General features: G+C 43.2%; 1 protein-coding gene across 1 annotated transcript in view; it reads right to left on the reverse strand.

The window, feature by feature from the left end:
• The window catches only part of Sumf1 (sulfatase modifying factor 1), a 78,325-nt gene that overhangs the window by 29,337 nt on the left and 24,091 nt on the right, over window positions 1–24,897 (reverse strand). The window contains exons 4-7 of the mRNA XM_040737966.1: window positions 14,001–14,083; window positions 11,862–11,984; window positions 10,973–11,087; window positions 3,589–3,702 (exon numbers count right to left, since the gene is read on the reverse strand). Coding sequence (XP_040593900.1) covers window positions 3,589–3,702; window positions 10,973–11,087; window positions 11,862–11,984; window positions 14,001–14,083 — 435 coding nt within the window. The remainder of the gene's footprint in view (window positions 1–3,588; window positions 3,703–10,972; window positions 11,088–11,861; window positions 11,985–14,000; window positions 14,084–24,897) is intronic.

The raw sequence follows: 24,897 nt of genomic DNA on the forward strand, positions 1-24,897 counted from the left end.
CAGAGGACTGACAGATGGACAGACGCACACAAACAAGCTCATTCACATGGCACATGGCCAAATAACCTTATTTTCTTTTGAGTCTTTGTGTACAAAGCATTCCGGGCTGTTTTTACAACCTGCTTTGCCATAAATGACAGCCCAATAAAATAAAAACTAATGATTAACTTTTACTTCCTAGAAGCCACAGAATAAGAAAAGACATTCAATAAGCTGTGCATAGAGGGAGCTGACTTTTCCCAAGCTCTCTGAAGCAGGTTAGGACTATTTGCTGTGTGTGAGCTAGTCTTGGAGCTAGCACAAGCACAAGGCACTAAAGAGGTGAGATTCTGGGTTGAAATGTTTACATAGGGTCTTGGGGTTAAAACTCTCCATGAAGATGTGTATTTCTAACTGCTTCTGACACACCTGGAGTCTGGACAGAGACTAAAGTCTTCCAGGTCTACATATCTGGAACTAGCATTTCTATGGGATTAATGGTTATACTATGGGATCCTTGCCAAACACTAAAGATATACAAGTCATTAGGGAAGAAAGGCAAACAAATCATATCCTCATAGAGAAATAGCAATTGACCAAACCAAGCAAGAGCCTCTATAGCTGCAAGAATTGCAGAGCACAAATCCCAGGAAGGGGGTTCCCTAGAGACTTGTCAATTCAAATGGCAGTGGGTGCGAGATAACTTCCAACCCACTCACAGCATAAGGAACAAAACTCTGGAGTTCATGGCCCCTGGAGGAGTCTCCATGGAAAATCCTGTCTCTCAGTTGGTACCTTGAGGAACCAAGGTAAACTGGCAGTAGGCTTGAGAGGGAGCAAAGCTCAGCTTCAGACACTTCAGTTCCTAACTGCATTAAAGCTAATACAACACAGAACAAAAGCAAAGGCTCTCTAGAGAAAAACTTGCCACGGTTTTCCACACACAGTGTCTGGTACTCAAATCAAAACTAACAATGTACAGGTGAAAACAAGATGTCGATAAAAACCAAGGACAAAAGAAGTGGATAAACATGATAGCCAAATGCTTCTTAACAGGTGAGCTCATTGCAAAATAATGACTGTGGGGCTAGAGAGACAGCTCATCAATTAAGAGCACTGCCTGTCCTCTTCCGGAGGACCCAGGTTCAAATCCCAGCACCTACTTGGCAGCTTTCAAGAGTCTCTAATTGTAGTTCCAGGAACTCTGATGCCTTCTTCTGACCTCCATGTGCACAATACACACATACACAGTCCACACACATCCATCAGGTAAAGTACATATGTACACATAAATTTAAGTATTTTAAATGACTGAAAATACACAGCAAAAACAGCACTAAAAATGAATCAGGGCAGCTGAAATGTAAAATACCGATAACACTGAGTTCTGGTAAGAACAACATTTGTCCTTTAATTCTTTCTCTGATCAAAAGGCAGCTATACAGGTCCCTGTTATGCTGCAGTCTATACTCCTCTGTAGCATTTCATAGTTAAGAGTTTTAAAAAGAACTGAAAGTTGAGTCTGAAGAACAGAACAGCAAAAGCTGTATCATTTTTGGCTTTCAGAGTCATAGTCAAAAGTCACGCTTTCTTTATTCTGCAGACAGTAAGAAGCCATTCAAAACCAGGTACACTGGTGCAAAAGCTGAAACTCCAGCAGCACACTAGAGGCCAAGGCCAAAAGGATTCTGAGTTCAAGAACAGCCTGGACTATATAGTGAGCTCTAAGCCAGCCTGGGCTAAGCAACAAGATTACAACTCAAAAAAAAAAAAAAAACAAAACAAAAAGAACGAAAGAAGAGTGGGAGGGAGGGAGGAAGGGAGAGAGGGAGGGAGGGAGGGAGGGAGGGAGGGAGGGAGGGAGGGAGGGAGGGAGGGAGGGAGGGAGGGAGGGAGGGAGGGAGGGAGGGAAGGACAGACGGATGGATGGATGGACCCATGAAAGAATTTCAATGGAAAAGTGGCAGTATTAAATTATTTCTGCACTAAGACCATTCTAGAGGCAAGAGATGAGAACTGATGAAAGACAATGATGACAGCTCATCTATGGAATAAAGAAAGCTGTAAAGATCTCAATAATGGAATCAATGATTTGGGGCTTAGTTCTCAAAAATGATGAAATGCAACCCATCAAATCAGAAAGCAACTGAGGCCACTGTGACAAAGATGAATCTAAATGGGACAATTTCATTGGAATAAGAGTGACATCCAAGAAACAGCCCGCAACTGGTGAAAGGGAAATATGAATTTTCCTACAAATCCTTAGAAGAAAGTCAAGACTATAAAAGAGAAAGCTAATGAGCGCTCAGCTCAACACCAGATGGTCAGATAGATACATTCACAATGTGCCAAAATTCTGGAGCCTTGCACAGCCCCTTCCAAGCATGCAGATGCTTTAATCTGACAGGGAAAAATCTATTTCTGCCTCTGACAGCAAATGCCAAGTCACGTCCTGCCAGGGGAAAGTGGCTGCTCCCAACCACAGACTCCCCAAGTATGCCCAATCTTACTCCCACTTAAGAGACATGGACTGCTTGGCCACCACTTCCACCAGCCCTGCCACAAAGGAAAGAAGGGTAGAGTTTCTAAAGATCTCAGCTTTTTCATCTGCGATCCCAAAAAGTAGAGAAATAGCTCTAGATTATTCATGAATAGTCTACATTCATCTGTGAAAAAAATTAAGCATATCAAACAAACCTATCTGCACATTCTGAAAATGGCCTGAGGCATGGAGTCCAACAGGTTTTTCAAGGACTCTAAACTGGCTAATCTTCCAATGAGAAGCAACTAAAAAATTAATGTTCTTTATCTTTGTCTTCTGTGCATTGCAAAGAGTAATAAGCATAGAACATTACCAGTGGGGCTGGTTTTAACACTGTTCTTTGGTCAGATTGATGAATGCCTGTTTGATTGAGATGGAATTATTATATATTCCACCCCCAATGTGTTTAAAGACAAGACATTTTCAAAGATGTTCTTTGTAAAGGAGGCACTGTCCAAACACATGTTCATTTCAAATCTCCATTTTTATGTACAGCACTGGAGAGCTTGATTTTAGAGGGAGGGAACTTGCATTTAACATTCTTCACAAAGCAGAGGAAGTAAAACTCAGAGGGACAAGGAAGTCTTCTATTCCTGAGGAATATGGTACATTTGCCTGTCAATAGGTTCAGGAAACAACCACTAAGGGAGTCAAGTTCCTGACTGGACAACTACCCATTCTCATGCTCTCCATATAATGCTCCTGAATCAGAACTTGAGCCCAGCAAACCCCAGGCAAGGAGTTTCATGAAAAATACCATCTACCAGAATTTACCAGTTCATATTAAAACACAAAAGACTTGTATGGTATTTTATATATCACATGTTGCTCAAATTTATGAGATGGTGCATAGGTAAATGCCCCCAATAGTTATCATTGTCACAATTCAGTGGCACATAAAACATTTTTATACAGCAGTCTACAGCTGGAATAAGACACATGCTTGAGGTATTCTTTAGGGAAATGTGAGGATGACGTCAATACAAGCACATGAATCCTTGCTGCTGTCTGCTTAGAGGACAAGTGTCACCCTATCAAGGTACAAGCCTACTCTACAAGATACTCACTGGGTTGAGTGCTTCCTCAGCAGAATGATGAACAGTCCACCAGTCTGAGGTCCACTCCCAAGCGTTCCCCACTATGTTGTACAAGCCATAGCCATTGGGAGGAAAGGCATCAACCTAAAAATAAAGAAGGAACAACACTGACCAATTACTCAGCTTGCTTTAAAAATCTCTTTGGCACACGAATGTACCAAGACCTATTTATTTCAGAATATGAATATTGATTTTCATCCCTACGTGTCAAAAACCAATCTGATCAACAAAAACAAAAAGCCCATGCAACCTGTTTTTGGTTTTTGTTGTTGTTGCTTCTTACTTTAACTACTCAGAAGGAATTTAGAAACCTAAGAGGAGCTTTATTGAATGACCCAGAACTGTTGAAGTTATTTTTAGTAGTGACTAGCAAACACTAACTATAAGTATCAAGACTTCACTAGTATGAGAGAGGATGAGTATCTGAGAGAGAGAGAGAGAGAGACAGACAGACAGACAGACAGACAGACAGACACAGACAAACAGTACTTAGGCCTTCAAAATCATTAACAGGAATATCCTACTATATAAGTATTAATGTAAGTCTTGTCACTAAAAAATCAGCTTTTTGTGTCATAGTGTCTTTAACACTGTAGATTCCAGGTCAACTCTGCCCTTTCCACAAGCTCCCTCCAGTTGACTAACTTATCTTTGAACCTTGGTCACTGTCATTATCCCACGTGTTTCTAATGGCATAACTCTGGGATGCAGCAGTCTGCAGTAAATTACATACTCATATTCACCAAGAGATCATAGTATGAATCAAAGGCAGGTCAGACAGTACTGGGCACCATGTATGCACATGGAAGCAAAGTGCAGTTTATGTAAGACAGAGCACAAGATGGGAACCATGGACTGAATAATAGTAAATTCAGGTCACTGGGTAGTTCATGACGTAAAAATTCCCCCACTCATGATTGAGGGTTTAGCTCAGTGGTCAGTGCTTGCTTGTGAGGCCCTCACAATAGGCAGGGAGGAGGGGAATATCTCAAAAGGGCAAAGGCACACATAAAAAACACCTTGGGGAAAGAGAATTCTTTCCACCTTTTTTAAAAATCAATTTGTGATGAAAAAAAAAGTGGTTATCTTTGAGAATTTTTTCACTTTTCATAATTCATGCTTTTCCATACTAACGAAGTTAGACTATAAGAATGAATAAACTAACACTCGTTTCTAGGTGGCTTCAGATGGTTTTACATCTACACATGAATACAGAAGCATCTGCTGCTTAGGCAATTCAGAGCATTTCAATCAAAGTTATGAATCCACACTGAAAAGAAGTTCCTCGAGAAGAGCTGGAAAGTCCAAAAACCCCACCATGCTGCTTCCAGAATCAGCATTCACTATGGAAACAGCCGCTTGTGCCTTGGCTCATTGAGAAATGCCATGTGTGGCCAGTATGGGCAGGGAGGGGCTCAGTGGCAAATAAGATCTTAAAAGAGTTTAATGAGGGAAGGAGAAAAGAGAATGCCTCAAACTAAAGATGGAGCTCTAAAGAGCTGGGCGTGGCAGGCATGAAGACAATCCTACCACTTGGGAGGTGGAAACAGGATGATCAAGGTCATCCTGGGCTATACAGTGAGTTTGAGGCTAACCTAGGCCACATTAGACTCTCTCTCTCTCTCTCTCTCTCTCTCTCTCTCTCTCTCTCTCTCTCTCTCATCTTTTTGTTTTTGTTCCTTTTTTAAATCCAGTTCTACAAAGCAGATTGGGACAAAGAAAGGAAGATGATAGCAACTGCCACAGAAATGGCAAGGGGCCAAACTCTGGTGGGGATCTCAGCACACCCTGTAATAGAGCTCTGTGACCCAAATGTAAGAGACAAGAGGGAGGGGTGGCCACAGCATAAGCTATTTATTCGAGAACTTGAAGGTGACCAAAAAGTGTCCCCTGGACTAAAATGGAAGGAAGAAGGAAGAGAAGAGGTGAGCTGGGCTGTGGGGAGGGAGTGGAAGGTGCCATGGGGCAGGGGGAATAAGGAGGAGAAACACATTCTGCAGGAAGGAATCCATCTTCGGGCTTCTAGAAGGTTCGGAGAGGTGCTGTCAAGAATCTGTCACACCCCAGACCGACAGCTGTAAGGCCAGCATGGGACTGATCCAGACCCCCAGAGTGTGGGGGTCAGTGAGGAGGCCTGGGCAACCTATGGGGCCCTGGGCAGTAGATCAGTGTTTATCCCTGGCATACAAAACAGACTTTGTGTGTCCATAACACAGAGGGATGCTCTCTCAGCCTGGACTCTTGGGGGAGTGCCTGGACCCTGCCCTGAGTGAAATGACAGACTCAGGACATCCCCTATGTGGAATGAAGTGGTGATAGGGTGGGAGGCTGGGGGGTTGGTGGGGGAGTGAAGGAGGAGGGGAGGGAGAGGGAACTGGGATTGGCATGTGAAGCAAGCTATTTAAAATTAAAATAATAAAATAAAATAAAAAGAATCTGTCCCAACCATCGTGAGTGCTGTTGGTCCTCAATAGGAAAGTGACAGTGTCTGATCAAAGGTTTGCCCCCTTTAAGTAATTGGACATTTGAAGTAAAAATGTGAAGGTTACCATCATCTTAATTACTAAGTTATTAAATGTGAGTATGTCAGCATGAAAAATGAAATTTTCACAGCTCATGATTTATGAATTACACTAACCAAAGCTTCCTTTCAGGAAAAGTTAAATCCTGCTTGAAATGCTCATATTCAGGCACATGAGTCCAAAAGCATTAAAACATAGATGAATTAATGATTGTGGGACAGTGGCCTGGCAGAATATACATCTAGTTCCTTAGGTTCACAGCACTGAGCATGCTGAGAGGGGGCAGGAGGACTGTGAGTTTTATGCTAGCCTGACCCTGTCTTAAAAATGCAAACAAACAAAACAGTTAAATACTTGTCCTCGACCTCCCAGAGCATGCTGACAGTCCAGGTCAATCTACGGGCATTTCTGCATGTGTCAATTCAACTTAAAGACAGACACTTGCCTCATCCTTGACCAAACCTTGTTTCTAGAACTCCTGGTACCTGGAACAATTTCATCTTGGTAACTCCAGGGACAATGTCTTCAGGGAAGTTCTGCAGACACCTGATGACCTCTCTGTCAAATACTCTAGTGCTGAACACGGGAAATGCAAAGCAGTGTTTGTGTGGCTTTGTGCTAGAGTGGTCCTAGGTTCAGTGCACAGTACCAAAATAAAGGTAAAATAAACGTGTGTGTGTGTGTGTGTGTGTGTGTGTGTGTGTGTGAGTGTGTGTGTGTGTGTGTGAGTGAGTGACTCGGAGCTTTGTGTTGTATACAAATGTACCCAGAAATGGCTCAATTCTTTTTCTCAGCTCACCTAACTAAATGCACATAGAGTACTGTGGTGGTAAATCCAGGAAATACCCATAACTGGCCTTTTACTAAAACTGATCGCTGCTTACATTATTGATCTGGTTCATTACAGTTACCATGGACTTCTTCAAACGACGGGGACAATGCTGACTGTTTCCTGAGCCTCTAGGATGGAACCTGTTCCTCTCTCAGGACACAACGACCCTGCTCCACAGCTGAGCACGTGCACACTTCTGTACTTTGGCCTTCACAAGCTCATTCGAATGTTGTTACTATAACAACCAAGGTCTGTCTCTGTGGCTCCATCCGAGCCATGCCCTGGGTTCAGGGTTTACTGCAGCTGCTGTAGGTGGCACCACATGCTTTGAGAGAAACCCCTTCTGCCAAGGTCTCTCTTCCTGCCAGGCTCTTGCATGTGTTCACATCCAAAATCAGTTGAAGATGAGTTTGAGACAAACAGTATTATCCATTTTCAGGGCTACCTGCACCTACTAATGGAAGCCTTCCTCCTTCCAACATATAACAGCCAACATCTTTTTATTACATTTCTTTAGTGTGAGAGAGAGAGAGAGTGTGTGTGTGTGTGTGTGCAAGCATCTTTACCTGCTGAGCCATCTCACTGGCCCAGACACCCAACACCTTCCCTAGAGTGTGTTGCACACTCACATTAGGCACACTCACATTAGGCACTTCCACAGACATTTGGTTCCTTCTTCTGGCCAAGAGGCCCCCTAGAAGTCCTCTATCCTGCTCCATACCTAAAGTCTTGACTATGCCTGAAGAAAGTAGAGATCATTGCCTCCCTAAGACCTCAAATAAAACTCTGAGTCTGGGAGAGGAGCAGCTATCCTGAAGAAAATTGAGGAAGAACCAGCTACCAGATGGCTTGATTTGCCTTTTCAGCCTCTATTGAATAATGCATCAACTCCCATCAGTTTGAGTTGGCTTAACATATATGTAATTCACATACATGGAATTGGATACAAAAACAATGCATCATGTGCTTGTATGGTGTATGTCCTCAAGCAACCTGTTTTTAAACTTAATTCTGCTCCAAACACTGTGGTGCCTAACAATAGCTCAAACTGATTTTAAGTTTCTCTCCCATCAGGTGCCTCTTCACTCTTCGTTTTCCAAGAATTTTTTGGTCTTTTACTCTCATTTGGTTTTCAAGCTGAAATTTTCTAACCATTTGGTCATGTTCCAAATAACATATCTGTGTCAAATGTATAAATAGACTTTGCAGGAAGATTTTTCTTGAGGGAAAAAATGCAAATTTAAAAAAAAAGAAAAAGAAAGAAACTGTTTGAAAGACTCCTGGAAAAATAAACGATCATTTTCTTTCTAACAAACCCTGTTATGGGCTATTTCTTCATCACAAAACTTCTTTGTTCGTTATGCTAAGAGAAAGTAGAAATGTTTTTGTCTTGTCTGAAGAATTGTTACCCCCTCAAAACTTCTACTGAAACTTAGTCCTCAATTCAACAGAACTAAGAGAGTGACCTGGTTGGGGGGGGGGATAACCAAAGGATGATTTGATGTGATGAGTACTTCTATAGACAGGCTCAAAGTTGAATGGGCTGTGCTATGGCTCTGGCCATAGGAGGGCGAATTGCTCCTTAGTCCCTTCAAAGGGATACACAAATGCAGCCTCCATCTTATACCTGCCAGTTTCCTTATCTGCGGGACATGTTTTTGTTTAGCAATGGCATTTTGCTATAGCAGCACAAATTAACTAGGACAGTTTTAAACAGGGCTTCATTACTACATTGTCAGTAAAAGCTTGATGAGAATGGATCTCCTCTACATCAATAAAAAGAAGCACTACTGAATACCATTTAGCCAAGAAAGTTTTCTCAGTTGGGAGCGTAGCCACAGGCAAGGTGTTGAGTTTGGTTCCCAGCGGGAAAGGAAAGGGAAATGGAAAATGGACAGACATTTTCTAACCTTTAACATTTGATTACTGCTGGAAATATATTTTTTAAAAATCAGAGATAGTTCAGTATGCACATACAAGATGCTCACTGCAGTACTGTTTAAGTAAAAAATAATCCAAATCTATAACAATCAGAGGTAAATCAAGATTTATTTATATGACAGGTTATCTAGCTGGTGAAAGACAATGTGATCATGACCTATAAACAACAGATAGAATGTTCTTTACAGTAAAGGGGAGCCAATAGGATTTAAAATGTTCTATCCAGAGCTAGAAAGATAGCCTAGTTGTTGAAGCATGAACTGCTCTTCCAGAGAACCTGGGTTCATTTCCCAGCCCCCAAGTTGTATGCAACTCCAGCTCCAGGAGACCCAACTTCCCCTTCTAGCCTCTGTGGACACCTGCACATACCCATACACAGACACATAACTAAAAACAAAATCTTTAAACTATTCTAAGGCAAACTGATTCAAATCCCAGCTCGGCCACTTCCCAGCTGGGTAACAACCTTGACTGAGCTGGTTCGCATCTCTGTGTCTCAGAATGTCACTTGCAGGACAGGGACACCAGCACCTATCTTAAAGAGTTAAATGCACATTACTAATGAGAAGATCTCTGTATGATGATGGAGCTCTATGCCTGACACACCGCAAAGCTGGTGCCACAATCCCCACTAACCCCTACGTTGAGTGGAAAGACAAGGACCAAAATGCTAACAGGGATTAACCTGGGGGGAAGAATTTCAGGGCAGTTTCCTTTCTCCTCTAACCTGGCAGTCTTTTTCTAAATCTCCTATAGTCTGCATCATATGGTCAAAAAGAAAATGTATCATAAAAGAAACATCTGATGATTTCTAGCATTTGGCACTCTTCAGGGTCAATAATGTAGGAAGAAGAATGTCAGTCAGAGAGTCAGAGAGGGATTGGTGCCTTTCACTCCATTTGTTGGGCGGGGGATGGTTCGTGATTTTTGCTTCATTTTTAACTCTGTGCGTGTCTGTGTACACGTGCACACATGCATATATACACGCTCATGCCACATTGTGTGTGTGGAAACCAAGAGACAGTTTATGAGAGTCTGCTCTTTCCTCCCACTGTAAGGGTTCTACGTGGTGACTCAGGTCACCACACGCCAGCAAGTACCTCTACCCACTGAGGAAATCCCCTGGCCATGGGAAATATTCATAAGACGGGGTCTCATGTAACTGAAGGTAGCCTAGACCTCACCCTGTAGCTAACTTGAATTTCTGGTCTTCCTGCCTCAGCCTCCCAACTGCTGGGATCAGAGGCATGTGGTGGAACGCCTGGTCCTTTCATCCGACTTCTATTCTGTCTCAACTCCCAGGGCCATTATCCTTCTCTAGAAGCCTGGCTTTATAGAATATTATTTTAATATATGTTATATTCATTTATGCTGTAGAATATTTGTTTAATGATGCAAAGATGTGCTGCATTCTTTTATGTTGCATTTGTTTAACTTTGGTAAAGCTGTGTTACTTTGCCTGTCTAAAACACCTGATTGGTCTAATAAGGAACTGAACGACCAATAACTATGCAGGAGAAAGAAAATGGTAGAGGGCCGGGCAGTGGTGGCGCATGCCTTTAATCCCAGCACTCGGGAGGCAGAGGCAGGTGGATCTCTGTGAGTTCGAGGCCAGGCTGGACAGACAGCCTCCAAAACAATACAGGGAAACCCTGTCTCGTAAAACCAAAAAAAAAAAGAAAAAAGGAAAAGGTAGAGCTTCCAGGCAGAGAAAATGAATAGGAGGTGAAATCTAGACTTGAGAGAGAGTGAGGAGAGAGAAAAGGAGAGGGAGAGGGAGAGGAAGACCCTGGGAGCCAGTCACCCATCCACACAATAAGCCATGGAGTAAGAAGGGACGAAAGACCCAGAGACACAATGTGGTTAAAGAGAAACTGGATAATTTATGTTAGTTAATCTCACTAGAAACAAGCCAAGCTAAGGCCAGAAATTCATAAGTAAGAATAAGTCTCTGTGTATTTATTTGGGAGCTGCGTAGCATGCCCCAAAAGAGTTTTGTTTTTTGTTGTTGTTTTTTTTTTTTAAAAAAAAAAAAAGGCCAACTACACAGGCTACTCACCGGTGCAGCTCCTTGAAAGCCATCCTCCCCAGTGTTGGTCACAGGAAACTCACCCTGCCAAATGTTGGCATAATGTTGGCCTTTGGGCTGCAGTTTGTTGCCCCAGGGGAAAAGCCTATCGGGAGAGACACAGGCATCAGCACGGTGCACAGGCTTCTGGACTGCAGTCAAGAGAAAGGATGCAATAGAAGAGAACAAACAATGCACATTTGTTCTGAATGAGCTTTTTCTCTAAAAGGTATATTCATAAATATAGCTTTTAACTGGAATTTTAAAAAATTTCCTTAGAACAACTCATGTCAAGCGTACAACTGCAATCTCTCCTCACTAGTGAGAAGGCCTGAAATAAATAACATGACTGAAAGAAGCCTTCTAGAAATCTGATAAACGAGGCATCATTCTGGACTTATATGGTAGCATGAGCAGGCACAGCACACCATACTTTTTTTTTTAAGCCTTGTCTATTTTAAGGAGCTTTTCCTAGAAGATGTGACCCAAACATGCGTTTTCTGTCTTATGGCTGTAGAAGCAGAGAAATACCACTGCTTCAGAAGACAGCTAAAATAAGAAAATAATAAAAGCAGGGCAGCCTGCCAAGCGGCTCCGAGGAGGGACACTCGAGAGGATGCATGACCAGAACTACTCTGGGACAGCAGAGAGCCCATTTGGCCCCATACCTGGCTTTAGGGACTGGAATGAATTGATGACTCATCCACTGGTGTCACCAAAGGACCTCACAAGGAAGAAGAAAAGCCAGCAAGAACAAGAGATGGAATTAATCAGCTTCCTGACCACAGCTAGCTCCAGGGAGCTGAAGAGAAGTAGAGGGGGAGGGGTGGGAGAGGAGGCCAGCACACGCTGGACAGGGCAAGGCTTCTGATGTAAGCACCTGTTCTGCAGGCCTCCTCTACAGCTGTACTCCCACTCTGCCTCCGTGGGCAACCTCTTCCCTGCCCACGTGCAGTAGGCAACGGCGTCATTCCAGGAGACATGGAGAACCGGATGATTCAGCCTAGGGAGGAGCAACCACAGTTAAAAGAGGCATTGACCTGAAAAGAAAACAGGAACTAGATTCAGAAAGTGGCCAGAGGCACCCTCCATCTGGTCATGACTTCAAAGCCTAGCCGTGACACATCTGTACTGACCATTAGGGACTTCTGAAGTCTTAGAGCCCCAAATGGGTCACAGCTCATCTTGGAAATACACTCAAGCATTTCTTCACTTTGCAGCCTTGGATGCTCACAGAGTCCACGGGGATGGTGGACACTGGGAAGTTCCGCCACACTGGTTCAGCACTAAGAGTGCCATCAGCAGATGCTTCTGGCTCCTTTATAATTCTGAAGACGTTATGGGCACCTTAGAGTCCCCAGTGGCTATCACAGCAGGGACATAAGGCCCACAGCGACTCAGCTCATACATACGCTGCACATGCCCCAGAGTTCTATGTGAACGGGGCCAGAACTTCGTTGGACATTATAGTTTTGGCACCTACTCACTTACTCACGTGTGGGTCACTAACAGACATTCTACATGTCAAACTCTTACCTCAGCCTGTTTCCAGACGCCCGACTTTAAATGTTTCATCTTTCTTTATTTTACTAAAGATCATCCAGCACAGTTCGGCTCACTCTAGCACAGTGGTTCTCAACCTGTGGGTCGCAACCCCTTGGGAGTTAAGCAACCTTTCACAGGGGTTGAATATCAGCTATCTGGCATATCAGGTATTACACCTCAATTCATAACAACAACATTGTAGTTATGAAGTAGCAATGATAATAATGTTATAGTCGGGGGTCATCAAAACATGAAGACTGTATAAAGGGTGGCAGTATTAGGAAGGCTGAGAAACACTGTTCTAGAGGATCCCAAGTCAGCCTTTTCCTGAGAGGATGAGGAAGTCAAAGGAACTGAAATCACTTCTTTTAAGTGAACTGGACTGTCCCACTTCACTCCCCATGCATATGTGAATGCCTACCAGGACATTCATTCATTTTCTCAACAAATGTTCCTGAGAAGCTCAGCATCTAGCACACAAATGTAAAAGTACATTCTAGTGTGGGGGTACAGCCCAATAGTAGAACACAAGGTCCTGGGTTCAATTCTTAGCACCACAAACTGAAAATACATTCTTCTTCAAGTTTCCCTTCTTCTTTAGCTTCTCAATCAACTTTGAATGTGGGGGGCAATGATATGAACTAGAAGCTAAGAAGCCCAGTTCTCTCCATATCCCCAAGGATACTACAACTTTCTACCTCATTGTCTATTTCTAGAGAAAGCAGCTCAGACTATGAAAAGTTTGATACCTGTCAAGGGGCTGTATCTCAGAAGTTGAATTTCATGTACTCCCTGCTCCATGACTGTAAGGGCAATAACCCAGAATGTGGTTGAAAACGAAGGCCTCAAACCCCATCTGAAGAATGGGGTTAGGAGAACACAGTTCCCAGACTGTTGGAAGCTGAGTCATAATCGAAACCCCTCTTCAGCTCCAGAGTTTAACATGCGTCTCTATTTTTGATTAAGACAATTACCTCCCTGTCACCCTGGAGACCTGCTGACCGACTTGCCACTCTGGTTCTTTTAGTTAGACTGTGGCTTCTAAGTATGTCAGTCCAGGACTAAAGAGCACACGGATCCTATACCCAAGGCCTCCTGGCAAGAAACAACTCCTTATCTATAAAGTAATTCTTCTCCCACATAAAGACTCATTCATGGATAGACTAAACATGACATGAGATTTGTGGTGGCCTGTCCAAAGGGAAGAAATCTGTGAGGAGATACTCTGGCAAGACAAATGAAGCAAGACAGAGACCATTTATTCAAAGCCGCCTATGACTAGGCACAGTAGCTAGGTCTTTACATACATTATTTCCTACCATCCACTTTCCTCCCCAAGAGGGGTTGGCCATTCTTGTTATTCACTTTACATATGAAGATAGCTAATGAGTTCTACAGGAGCACAGTTTTGTTTTGTTTTTTGTTGGTGTTGTTGCTTTTGTGAACCACATCAATTGGGCATGACCAGACTCACCTGTGCAGAATACTGGAGTCTGGGCCCTCTGGGTGCCTCCAGTTAGCGCCTTTGACAGGTAACCACCATGGAGCAGCTGCAACCTCAAAGCAACCGAGAACAGGCCCTGTCAGCTACCATGATTCCAAAAAACCACTGAACTCATACACATAGCCAAAAAATAAATAAAAATCTCAATTAAGGTCAGGAGGTCTATTTGGGTCCAAAACCATCTGCCTTTACAGAATTTATATCAGGACAACAGATTTACATGTAAATACACCTTTAAACAAAAAGCTATTTATTCATACCATAAGGCACAAGTGACTTGATAGATATATGTGTAAGTTAAGTGTAGTATAGCTCCAGGAATTTTCTAATGTTGCTCTGCCCATTAATCCTCTATAATTTGTGACAAGTGAGAGATAGGAAGCATGGTACATTTCCATCTTTAAAGATGGGGAGGGTCTGGGCTGCCACCTGGGGCCATGCTGGTGTCTGAGGGCCTTGCTGCCATGGAGGCCATGCCAATCCAAGTGGCCTGTGCTGTTACCTAGGACCATGATGACATCCAAGCTGCGGCTGCTACTAAGGACCATCTCTGGGTCCATGGTCCCACCACAGCTGGGATCTGTGTTGATGTCCATGGCCCAAGGTACCACAAAAGGCCACACAGATACTGAGGGACTGAGTCACAACTTGTAGCCATGTTGGTGAGGAGGGCCATGCCACCATCAGGGCCATGTCAATCTGGGTGGCCTGTGCAGCCACATGAGGCCATGCTGTCATCTGGGCCAGGACTACTGCTGTGGGCCATGTCTGGGTCTGCGTCCAACAACACCCAGGGTCTGGACTGATGTCCATGGCTCATGTTATCATAGGAAGTCATAGGAATCATGCATGTTGAAATCCCAAGACCATGCTAAGATAGCCCTGCCCCTCACTGGCCCCAAGATAGCCGGCCCTTCCTCTCACTGGACACTGCAGCAGGAGAGCTGTCTCAACCCCTCATGGGAGAGCTGACCCCAGCACTCAGGTGAGATGGCCCAAGTGTAGGAGAGCTGGCCCTGACAGTATAGGCCTAGGAAAGCTGGCTCTTCCCCTTGCCTGAGGGGGCAGTCCCAGTGGCCTGGACCAATCAGCTTAGCTACCACCCAGACTCACATCCAAGGCCTTGGGTTGACCCACCCTAACAGCTGCCCCATCTATGACCTGCTGGAGTGTGTGAAGGAGTTGGTCCTGTGGAAGAACAGCCACAGGATCTCCATGACTCCGGGAGGGCTATCTGAGAGGGCCCAATGAAGATGATTCGAGAGAAGCCTTGAACCAGACCAATGATTTATTGCAATGAAAATTTTTCAGGTGGGACTGATTGGACAAAAGGCTATTCTGAGTGACACACTGCAGCTCCTGAGGCCAGCAGGATGAATGAAGAGGTGTTGGAAAGACAGAGAAGCGAGGTGGATAAGTTCATGATGCTTCACAGACTACATCTGTGAAATGGGATCAAGATTCAGCCTCCACTAACTCAGACACCAGAGGAGGTCAAACCAGGTAAGATTGCAAAGCACTGAGGAAATCATCACTAGTACCTTAACAATGTTTTTAAGGTTCTGTTAATCCTGTTCACCAGAGTAAAGAGAGTGGGAAGGGATCCCTACTGATTGACTGATTTGCTTAAAGCTTTGATGATGATCACAATTAGCTTTCAATTATGGCTCTGCTATTTACAGATTTAACCTCGCCAGGCCTACTTGCTCATTTGCAACAGAGTCAGAAGCTCTATTAGAGTGAAGAATTATAACAAGCAGGGCTTAAGGCTCTGCCCTTAGCAACTTGGAGTAATGTCTGAGCAAGCTGTAGGCAGAGGGAACCAGTTTCACTGGGCATGGCCCTATGACAAGCAGTCACAAGGACAGCCACATAAATCAATCATTATTGCTAACAGTGAAAATCAGAAACTTGGGAATGATTCCTCTAACATAAACTAGAACAGCCTCATGGATAGCCCCATGACAATTGTATTCTCAACGTACTGCATGCCTGTGAGCTTGGTGGAGTGGAAGTGACAGGGACTATGTCCCTGCTAACAGTGAAAGAAAGCTGTCACTGTGAACATCAAGACTACTCTCACTCATTTTTCTTACATTAGCACAATGAAAACATTTAAGATGTCTGCACAACAGTGTGATGAAAAAAGGCATCTGCTTTAAACACTTCAACAGAAAGGCATTTTGTCCTTCAGCACGACCACAAGGCATTGGATCTCCCGGCATGCAGGAGCTGAAAGCATGGCTTCCTTCTGCTTCATCAGCAGCTAGTCTGGGTTTGCTCTGTGTGGTGCCAGTGACAGGTAATTCACTTGGTGTCAAGGGAACATGTTCACAGGAAGCTCATGTCATCCCACTCTGGGATTTCAAAAAGATAACCACATGACTCAACCTGCCCAACTTCACTCCAAGCACAAAGCATTGCTATTGGAAGATTCTAGTTCTTAAATTAAAAAAAAAAAAGGAAAAAAATATATCAAATCTGGGTGGTAGATATTGGAACATTTTTGTTTTTTCTCATGCCATTTTGTATTTTGAAGTATTTCTTTCACCTATGGCAATGAAAAAGAATGCAATACCTGTTTATATCCATTCTGCCTACTAGTGGGCATTTGGGTAGTTCCAATTTGGAGCTATAATAAACAGTAATTTGAATATTCTTCAAAGGGCTTTGGGTAATACCCACTTCTGCTCACTGTACATTGTGGGAAGGGCTGCAGGTTATACATACCCCCAGCTTTAGAAGAGACAACAAAGACAGGGTTAGGAGCAGCTCCCCAAGCTTCCCAGTTCTTCCCAGGAGAATATCCGTGGAGTTGGGTTCTCCCCAGAAGACCCAAGAGCTGCTGCAGCAGTGGCCTGCCAGTCCTCTCATCTTTAGCTTTTCCTTGAATTCAGCTGGCTACAGATACTTACAGAGGACCCTCTTAGTGGCAGGCACCGAGTCTAATTCCTAGAGACGGTCTCCACGTTCCAGTGAGGCAGGATAGAACAGCAGGGAAAAATAAAACGATATGAGAAAGCAAAGAAGCCCTCCTTGCCTCAGAATCTACCTGGCCTTTCTTGCTGAGTCAAAAACAAAGGACAAACAAACAAAGAAAAACCCGCAACTGATATTGCCAAAACTGCCTCTAGGGGCAATGCAGGTTCTAGAGACATGGCAAAGATGCTAAAACCTACAAATGAACTCAGCTTACCTGGGACCAGAACCATTGTAACCTTGAGTTTTACCATATTAGCACTCCTTTCTCATGCCTACATCTAAGCTGTAAAACTGATGAAAACCACCTCACATTTTCAAAAGAAAAATCTTTTTCTTTGGTTTTTTTTGTTTTTTTAATTTTTATTTTTTGGTTTTTCAGACAGAGTTTCTATGTATTGCTTTGGAGGCTGTCCTGGAACTCGCTCCATAGACCAGGCTGGCCTGGAACTCACAGAGATCCGCCTGTCTCTGCCTCCCAAGTGCTGAGATTAAAGGCATGCACCACCAACGCCCGGCTCAAAAGAAAAATCTTTAAACGTCTCTACTTGAATTTGAAGTTTTGCTTAAACTTGGTTATAAATTCCTTCTGTTGTGGAATGTAAGTTGGAAAGCCATGGGATCACACACACCCAGTGTGGAGGCCAAGCATGGCCGTCCCAAACCCTGCCCCATATCTTGTGCTGTGTGCTGTCATTCCCCCAGATGACTTACTGTCTAAACACTCAATGAGCTCACTAACTCCACTTTACTCTGGCTCACCCTGACATTCTTTTGGGTAGTGTAATCAAGGATCTGTCTTTACCAGGTGGAGGGCCCTAATGGGGAAGAAAAAACGCCTCAGGCTGGTGGCAATGTTGGGACACTACTGTCACCAGGAATTGTCAGAGTACAGTTTAAGGTATTTGGTATATTGACAGGTTTTCAAAAATTATTTATATTATACATAATAATTATTTCATTGCAAAATTAGGTACAAAGTGTAAACCTAGTCACCTCATTTTCTTTACAATGTATCTCTGAAACTCAGACTCACATCCAGAAACACACACATCAGTAACGTGGTCCCTTTCCACTCTCTTTCTCTGCTTTTGACTTTTTCTTTTCTACAATTTCACGATACTCTAGCATACCACCCAAAATGAACAAGTTTTAAGGTCCTGGAGCTGTACAATGATCCGCTTCACTGATGGCTACAGAGGAAAAAAAGAACCCAACATGCAGGGCATAAGGAAGGGACACTGTGACTACAAGTCTTTGATCAAAGACCAAAGACTCCTGTGTAATCCAAAATAGCAAGATCTGAATACAAAGATATTTTTACTTGAATTGCATGCAAAACATAAGCAGGAAATGCAAAGCCACATGTGGACTCATAGAACACTGATTCTAAATACAAATTACAAAATTACCCAGCTACACTTAGGCATCAAAACTTACCTAAACATGGAAATATATCATGTATGTTATAAAAGTAATCTAGAGAGTATAGGTCTGACTTTGTTTCCATATTTGTGTAAAAAAATGTATGTTAGTATACCTAGAAGTAATAAAAAAACCAGGAAAATATACATACACTTAACAGGGTAAAGGATGAGAAGAATTTCACACTTTTTTTAGATGAGCGTGTATCATAAAACATGCTTTATCAGCCTCAGCACTCTGGACATTCTCTAGACCACTGAATTCCATCTCGGTTAGGGCTTCCTGTGTCAAGTAAAATGTGCAGCACCATTTCTGTCTTCTATCCACTACACTCCAGTTGCATGTTAACTGTGACACACAAGCAAATGAATCAAGACATTGTCACATGTTCCCCTGAAGAGCAAACTGCCCAATGTAGTGACAATCTCCAAAAGCACTAATCATTTAAATTGCTAATACATACTTCACACTGGCACAGTGATAGACACACCTGACTCTATCTAGCAGGTACACACTACCCATGTTTGAAAACTGCACAACATTCTACAAAACATAAGATCTCTCCAGTTTACTCATTTGTGAAGTAGAGACAAGAATCTCCTGTGTTCCCTACAGCTGACATAAGAATTGTATAACAAAATACAAAGCATTTTGATAAGGAGGAGGAATCACCAAGTGTTAGTTACTAGTCTTACAATCATTTATTCATGTTATTGCATGTTACAAAATCATCTTAAAGCTTCCATAGAGCACATATTCCAATTAGTGAAAATCTACCATCATTAGCTCTCCAGTCTGTGCCTCATCCCCCCATCAGATCACCACTTCAGAATACTCACAGGCCCAAGTGCCCAAGGCTACAAAGTCAAGGAACAGCAGTTGTCACATCAGAGTATTCTCTAGAAGACTATGTAATGACAATCTTTCATCACAGACTTGCTTCGAGAACTATCTACACATAAGCCAGTCAGTTCCTTTGCAGCAAGATGCACCATGGAGGTGGCAAAGAGGAGAATGACCTCCAAACTAGACAATAAGGACACTGATGGCAACATGCCAGTCTGTGAGACTGATGGTGCTTACCACTGTGCTGTGATAGACACAGGGTCAAAATCTCCAAATGACACAAGAAACTAAAGTCACCCCAGGATAATTATGATGAGATCAGACGTGGCCTTGCTTATCCTGGCCAACTTGTTCTGGATGAGCCAAGATATTTTCATGGCACACTCCATCCAATGTCATGAATTCCTTCTTCTTGCAAATGTCAATATTTTGAAAGATTTTTAAAACATATATATTTTAAAAAATCACATTATACACCCCAATCACACCTACCTCTTAGTGCTCCTAAGTCTACCCCACTCCCACCCCTCCAGCCTCCACTCACCAAAAAAAAAGGAGGAGGAGGAAGAGGAGAAAGGAGAAGAAACAAATCCAATGTGTTGCATACACAACCACTGGAGCATGGTCAAACCCCCAGTGTCCGGCCCCTTAAAGAAAACTGAGTCCTTCCCCACCCCCACCTCTCCATCGGTTGTAGAGAGCTACACTTCAGCATCCTTATCACAATATTTTGAAAGTTCTCTTCAACAGCTTTCTATCTAGGCTGTTTCTTTTTTGTGGGGGAGGGGGAAGCAGATAGTCACAGAAGCCTTCTATGTCTCTCTTTCTCAACCATGAACCTGCAGTCATCCACGCCTCTGCAAAAGCAGCTTCCTTGCCCTTTACAGACAGCGGGAGCATGGATCACGGACTTCCATATAGTTTCTGGCCACAGCATGGACCTTGGGCATCAATACAACCCCAGCCTGCAGTAGGACCACAGACCCAGACATGGCCCTCAGTGGCAGCATGGGCCATGAAAATCAACATGGCTTCAGGCATCAGCAAAGACCATGCATCATGGCCTTTGGTGGTAACATGATTTTTTTTTTTAATGTGTATGAGTGTTTTCCTGCATGTATGTCTGCGCACCATGTCTGGTGTCTGAGGAGGCCAGAAGAGGGCATCAGATCCCTGAGACTGGTGTTACAGAGAATTGTGAATCTCCATGTGGGGGCTAGGAATCAAACCTAAGACCTCTGAAGAACCAGTGCTCCTAACCACTAAGCCATCTCTTCAGTCCCAAATGTCAGGGTTATTAATTCAATGTTTTTAAAAACAGGCATTTAAAAACACATTTAGGAGCCTTTATAAAATAAAACAACTTTCATGAAAAAACACACTTGGGGAATTATCCAGGATTAAACTGCAAATGCTACTACCCCTAACATTGCTCTTTACTGGATATTTTATAGAAGCAGCAATGTAGACAGGCTGGCATAAAAACAAGAAAACCACGTCATCCTAAGACAAGAAAGTCTCTGTGGTTGTCCACATACACATTTGCTGCTCCACCAAGACAACCTGAAGCTATAGCACTGCTTTACATTTGAGGGAAAGGACTTTAAAAATGACCTATTTCTACCCAGCCATTTCCATAGCAACTGCCTTGGGTTTAAGTCGAAACAGCTGTGCCAGCCTGCCAGTGACCAATGGCAATGTAAACAGAGTCTCATGCCCCCTCGAGAAAATGACTTCAGAAAGCAAAGACATGGTTTCCCACCTCTCCCGTGGGATATAGCCAGACTTGTAATAAGAGCTTGAGAAAAGGGAATGGGGAAAACAGCAAAAGTGCCTTTATTTTTGCCAAAGGTGGCAAATTATGCTTCTTATACACACATAGCCCAGAATAAAACTCACACAGAAAAAGAAGGAATACTGTGCAATTATGCATATCCAATTCTAAAGATGTCAAGTTCACAATTTTACAACTTCTCTCTCAAAAACAAAATGCAGTTAGACAAGCAGATTAAAAAGACAGAGGTTTCTTGAAATGTAGCATAAACATGACAGCTATCCTTACAAAAACAGCCAGGGAGAGGTTTTCAACTGGCACGTGTGAACAATGAAAAATTACAGATATATTCAAATTCACAAAGTATAAATAAAACTGAAGGAGACTCTAACAACTGGAAGAATCTAATGGAACAGACATCATGGTGACTAAAATGTATCTAGACTCAGCAACCTGTACAAAGTTATCAGAACAAGCTCTAGTAATGGGTGGAAACAAAATCATCATCACAACAGAAAAGTAGTCAGGCCAGATGGATGGCTTCTAATTAAATCCTAAGCCAGGCAGGCACCTTGATGATTTCATAGGTTATGGTAGAGTACTTACAAAAAGTGTATATAACTCTGGCTTCAAACATCAATCCTGAAATATAAGCACCTATAGAAAATATGCTAGAAGGGTATTTTGACAATTCTATCCACTGAAATATTATCTCTCTCATTCTTGTTCTTGCTTTTGCTCTTTCACAGTGCTGAGACCAAATGCAGGGACATATGTGTACCACCACTGAGCTACATCTCCAACCCATGATTTGTTTCATTGTTTGTTTTTAGATAGGGCCTTGCTATATAGGTCAGGGTGGCCTTGAACTTGTGATCCTTCTTCTGCCTTCTAAGTGCTGGGATTACAGCAGATATTGATCTTTCCCCCCTTCCCCCAGATAAGGATTCTCTGTGTAGCCTTGGCTGTCCTGGAACTCAATCTATAGAACAGGCTTATGTCAAAGTCACAGACAGCCACGCATCTCTGCCTCCCAGGTGCTGGAATTAAAGGTGTACAAAACCACCACCTGGCACATATGGATTTCTTAAAGCTGGGTATCCCTATGCAAGAGTTTTTATTCTGTAATCTACCTTGTTTCTATAAGGGAGTCGGGGAAATGAAGGCTAGACTCATTCTTTTCATTGATCCAAGCTGACCCTTAAAAGACCCATGCTGGGACTGGAGAGGTGGCTCACTGGTTAAGAGCGCAAGCTGCTCTTCCAGAGGACCCAGTTCAATTCCTAGCACCCACATGGCAGCTCATAGATGCCTGTAACTCAAGTTTCAGGGGATCCAACACCTCCACATAGACATACATTCAGGCAAAACACAAATGTACATGAAATAAAAGTAAACAAATTATAAAAACCAAAGCTCTATGCCTTGAGAGTGAATGTAAGTGCACACTGAACAAGCACTGTGTGACCCCACCTTACCTCATGCAACCTTATACTGATCAGGAACCGTGGAACAGGTTGGAGGAAAGCAACTGTCCCTGTTATCCTGTTATATTAATTTCTTCCTTTCCAGGGTTATCACTTTTACTTCCCGAGCCCACACCACACACACTGACTCCAAAATCAAGCAAACAACTGTTCTTTTCAATAAAAGCACAAATGACAGAAGCACTTTATCTTATCCAATCATCCAGCCCTAGACTGCCCTTTCCAAGTAACTGCAGCGCTGAACTCACCTCAACCCTGATGACCAGGCCAGCATCTTTCACCAAGGAAGAGCCGCCTTTGCAGACAGAGAGAGAGGTCATACCAGGTCTGAACCCTGCTCTTTCAAAAACTAAGTGCTCCAATACAATACCTGAGTGATAGATAGACTTCCATTCTGCCACATTGTATTAAGAACATATCAAGTGACAGTCTAGGGATATAGTAGTAAACACACAATGCAAAGCCAGGCATGATGCTGCATGGCTTTAATCCCAGCACTCAGAAGGCAGAGCCAGGCAGATCTCTGAGTTTGAAGCTAGCCTGGCCTACAGAGTGAGTTCCAGGGGAGTCAGGGACACACAGAGAGACCGTATCTCAAAAAACAAGGACACAAGAACAAAACAAAACCCACAGGCATTCGACCCACCTTACAAAATGAAATCTAGCAAAGGGGAACATTCACGAAATACCTCCACCAGCAATCGTGATGTAAGTGAGACGAGCAAGCAGGACAGAAGAAGGGCACAAGAAGCCACAAGGACACCTAACAGACAGGGAGCATGTCGGTCTGGGATGTGGGTGGGACAAGATGGTGTCCAATGGCCCTCCCCAAGGGAGCACAGTTGAGATCTGACCGCAGAGGTGAGGTGGACAGTCAAAGCAGGTGGGCACCGCACCCCTAGCCAAGGGCTCTGCCTGAGTCGTTCTGAGCTCAGTTCCCCTCAACCTGCAGGGATCCGCTGAAACAGTCTCTCACCCAGACTTTCCAGGATCCAAACCGTGGGAAAATTCTCAAATAATAGACAAGCATTGCTGGAAAGCCCTGAAGACAATTTGAGAAAAGCAACTCGAACTGGAAGGAACTGTATCCACTACAGCAGCCTGTGAGTGTGAGCGGCCCACGGTGAGAGTGTGGAAGGGCTGGGACTCTTCCCCCACAAACTTGACACTGACCCACCATGGTTCCCTTCCAGCACAGACTCTATCTAAGAAGTCCTACAGGGCAAATGTCACCTGACCAAAACAGAATGGCAGGAGGGAGAAAGGGCAAGAAGGATCTGAGCAAACTTACAAAGCTACTCTAGAGCAGTTGACAATGAACAACAAAAATGACTCAGGTTCGAATCCAACCAGCAGTTACTACGAGGCAAAAAAAGAGATGAAGAAACAGGACAGAAATAAATGCAGCCTGGAAGGTGTGTGCTCCCTTTTCCCACTGTTATAACAAAATACTGGATGCTGGCTAATGTTTAAAGAAAACTAGTTTGGATTGGGAGTGTAGTTCAATGTCTACCATGTAGAAAGCTCACTCCCCATCATCACAAATGAAAAGGGGATATTTACACAGTAATGATTCCATCCATGCATGTACACACAGTAATGATTCCATCCATGCATGTATATACAGTAATGATTCCATCCATGCATGTACACACAGTAATGATTCCATCCATGCATGTATATACAGTAATGATTCCATCCATGCATGTACACACAGTAATGATTCCATCCATGCATGTATATACAGTAATGATTCCATCCATGCATGTATACACAGAGGCCATAGGCCAGGTCCTTTCCCACTTGCTTAACATCTTCTTTCAGAGTTGTCACTGGCTTACCAATGTAGCTAGACTAGCTGGCCAGCAAGCCCCAAGAATCCTTCTGCCTGTTCCCCCAGTTCTGGAGTTATAGGTATGTGCTATTTAAGTCAGCTTTTTCACACAAGGTCTGAGGATCAAACGCAGGTCTTTGTGCTCACAGGCAAGCATTTACTGACCCAGGTTTGCTCCTTTATAACAACTCGTATAAGAACACCAATCCCTTTGGTAGGCAGCATCCACACTAACCTAAGTACCTCCTAATATTAAAGGTTAAAATTCATCTTAATTGTCTACTTAAATTCTATAAATTCTATCAATTCTATACACGACCATATTGCAACTAATCTTCTAGTACAGCCACACCTAAACTATGGGAGAATAGCTCTCATATGTGCTCTGGCACACGGTCCAGCACTCTCCCCCAACACACACAACATGCTGTTCTAAAATGAGATAAATAATATTCATAAAATTATAGGTAAATGAGTAAAGTTATAATTCATAAACACACATAGGTGCCAAGGTCAGTAAAG

This window comes from Mesocricetus auratus, unplaced genomic scaffold (assembly GCF_017639785.1).
Source record: "Mesocricetus auratus isolate SY011 unplaced genomic scaffold, BCM_Maur_2.0 Super-Scaffold_100676, whole genome shotgun sequence".
In the NCBI taxonomy this organism is placed as follows: Eukaryota; Metazoa; Chordata; class Mammalia; order Rodentia; family Cricetidae; genus Mesocricetus; species Mesocricetus auratus.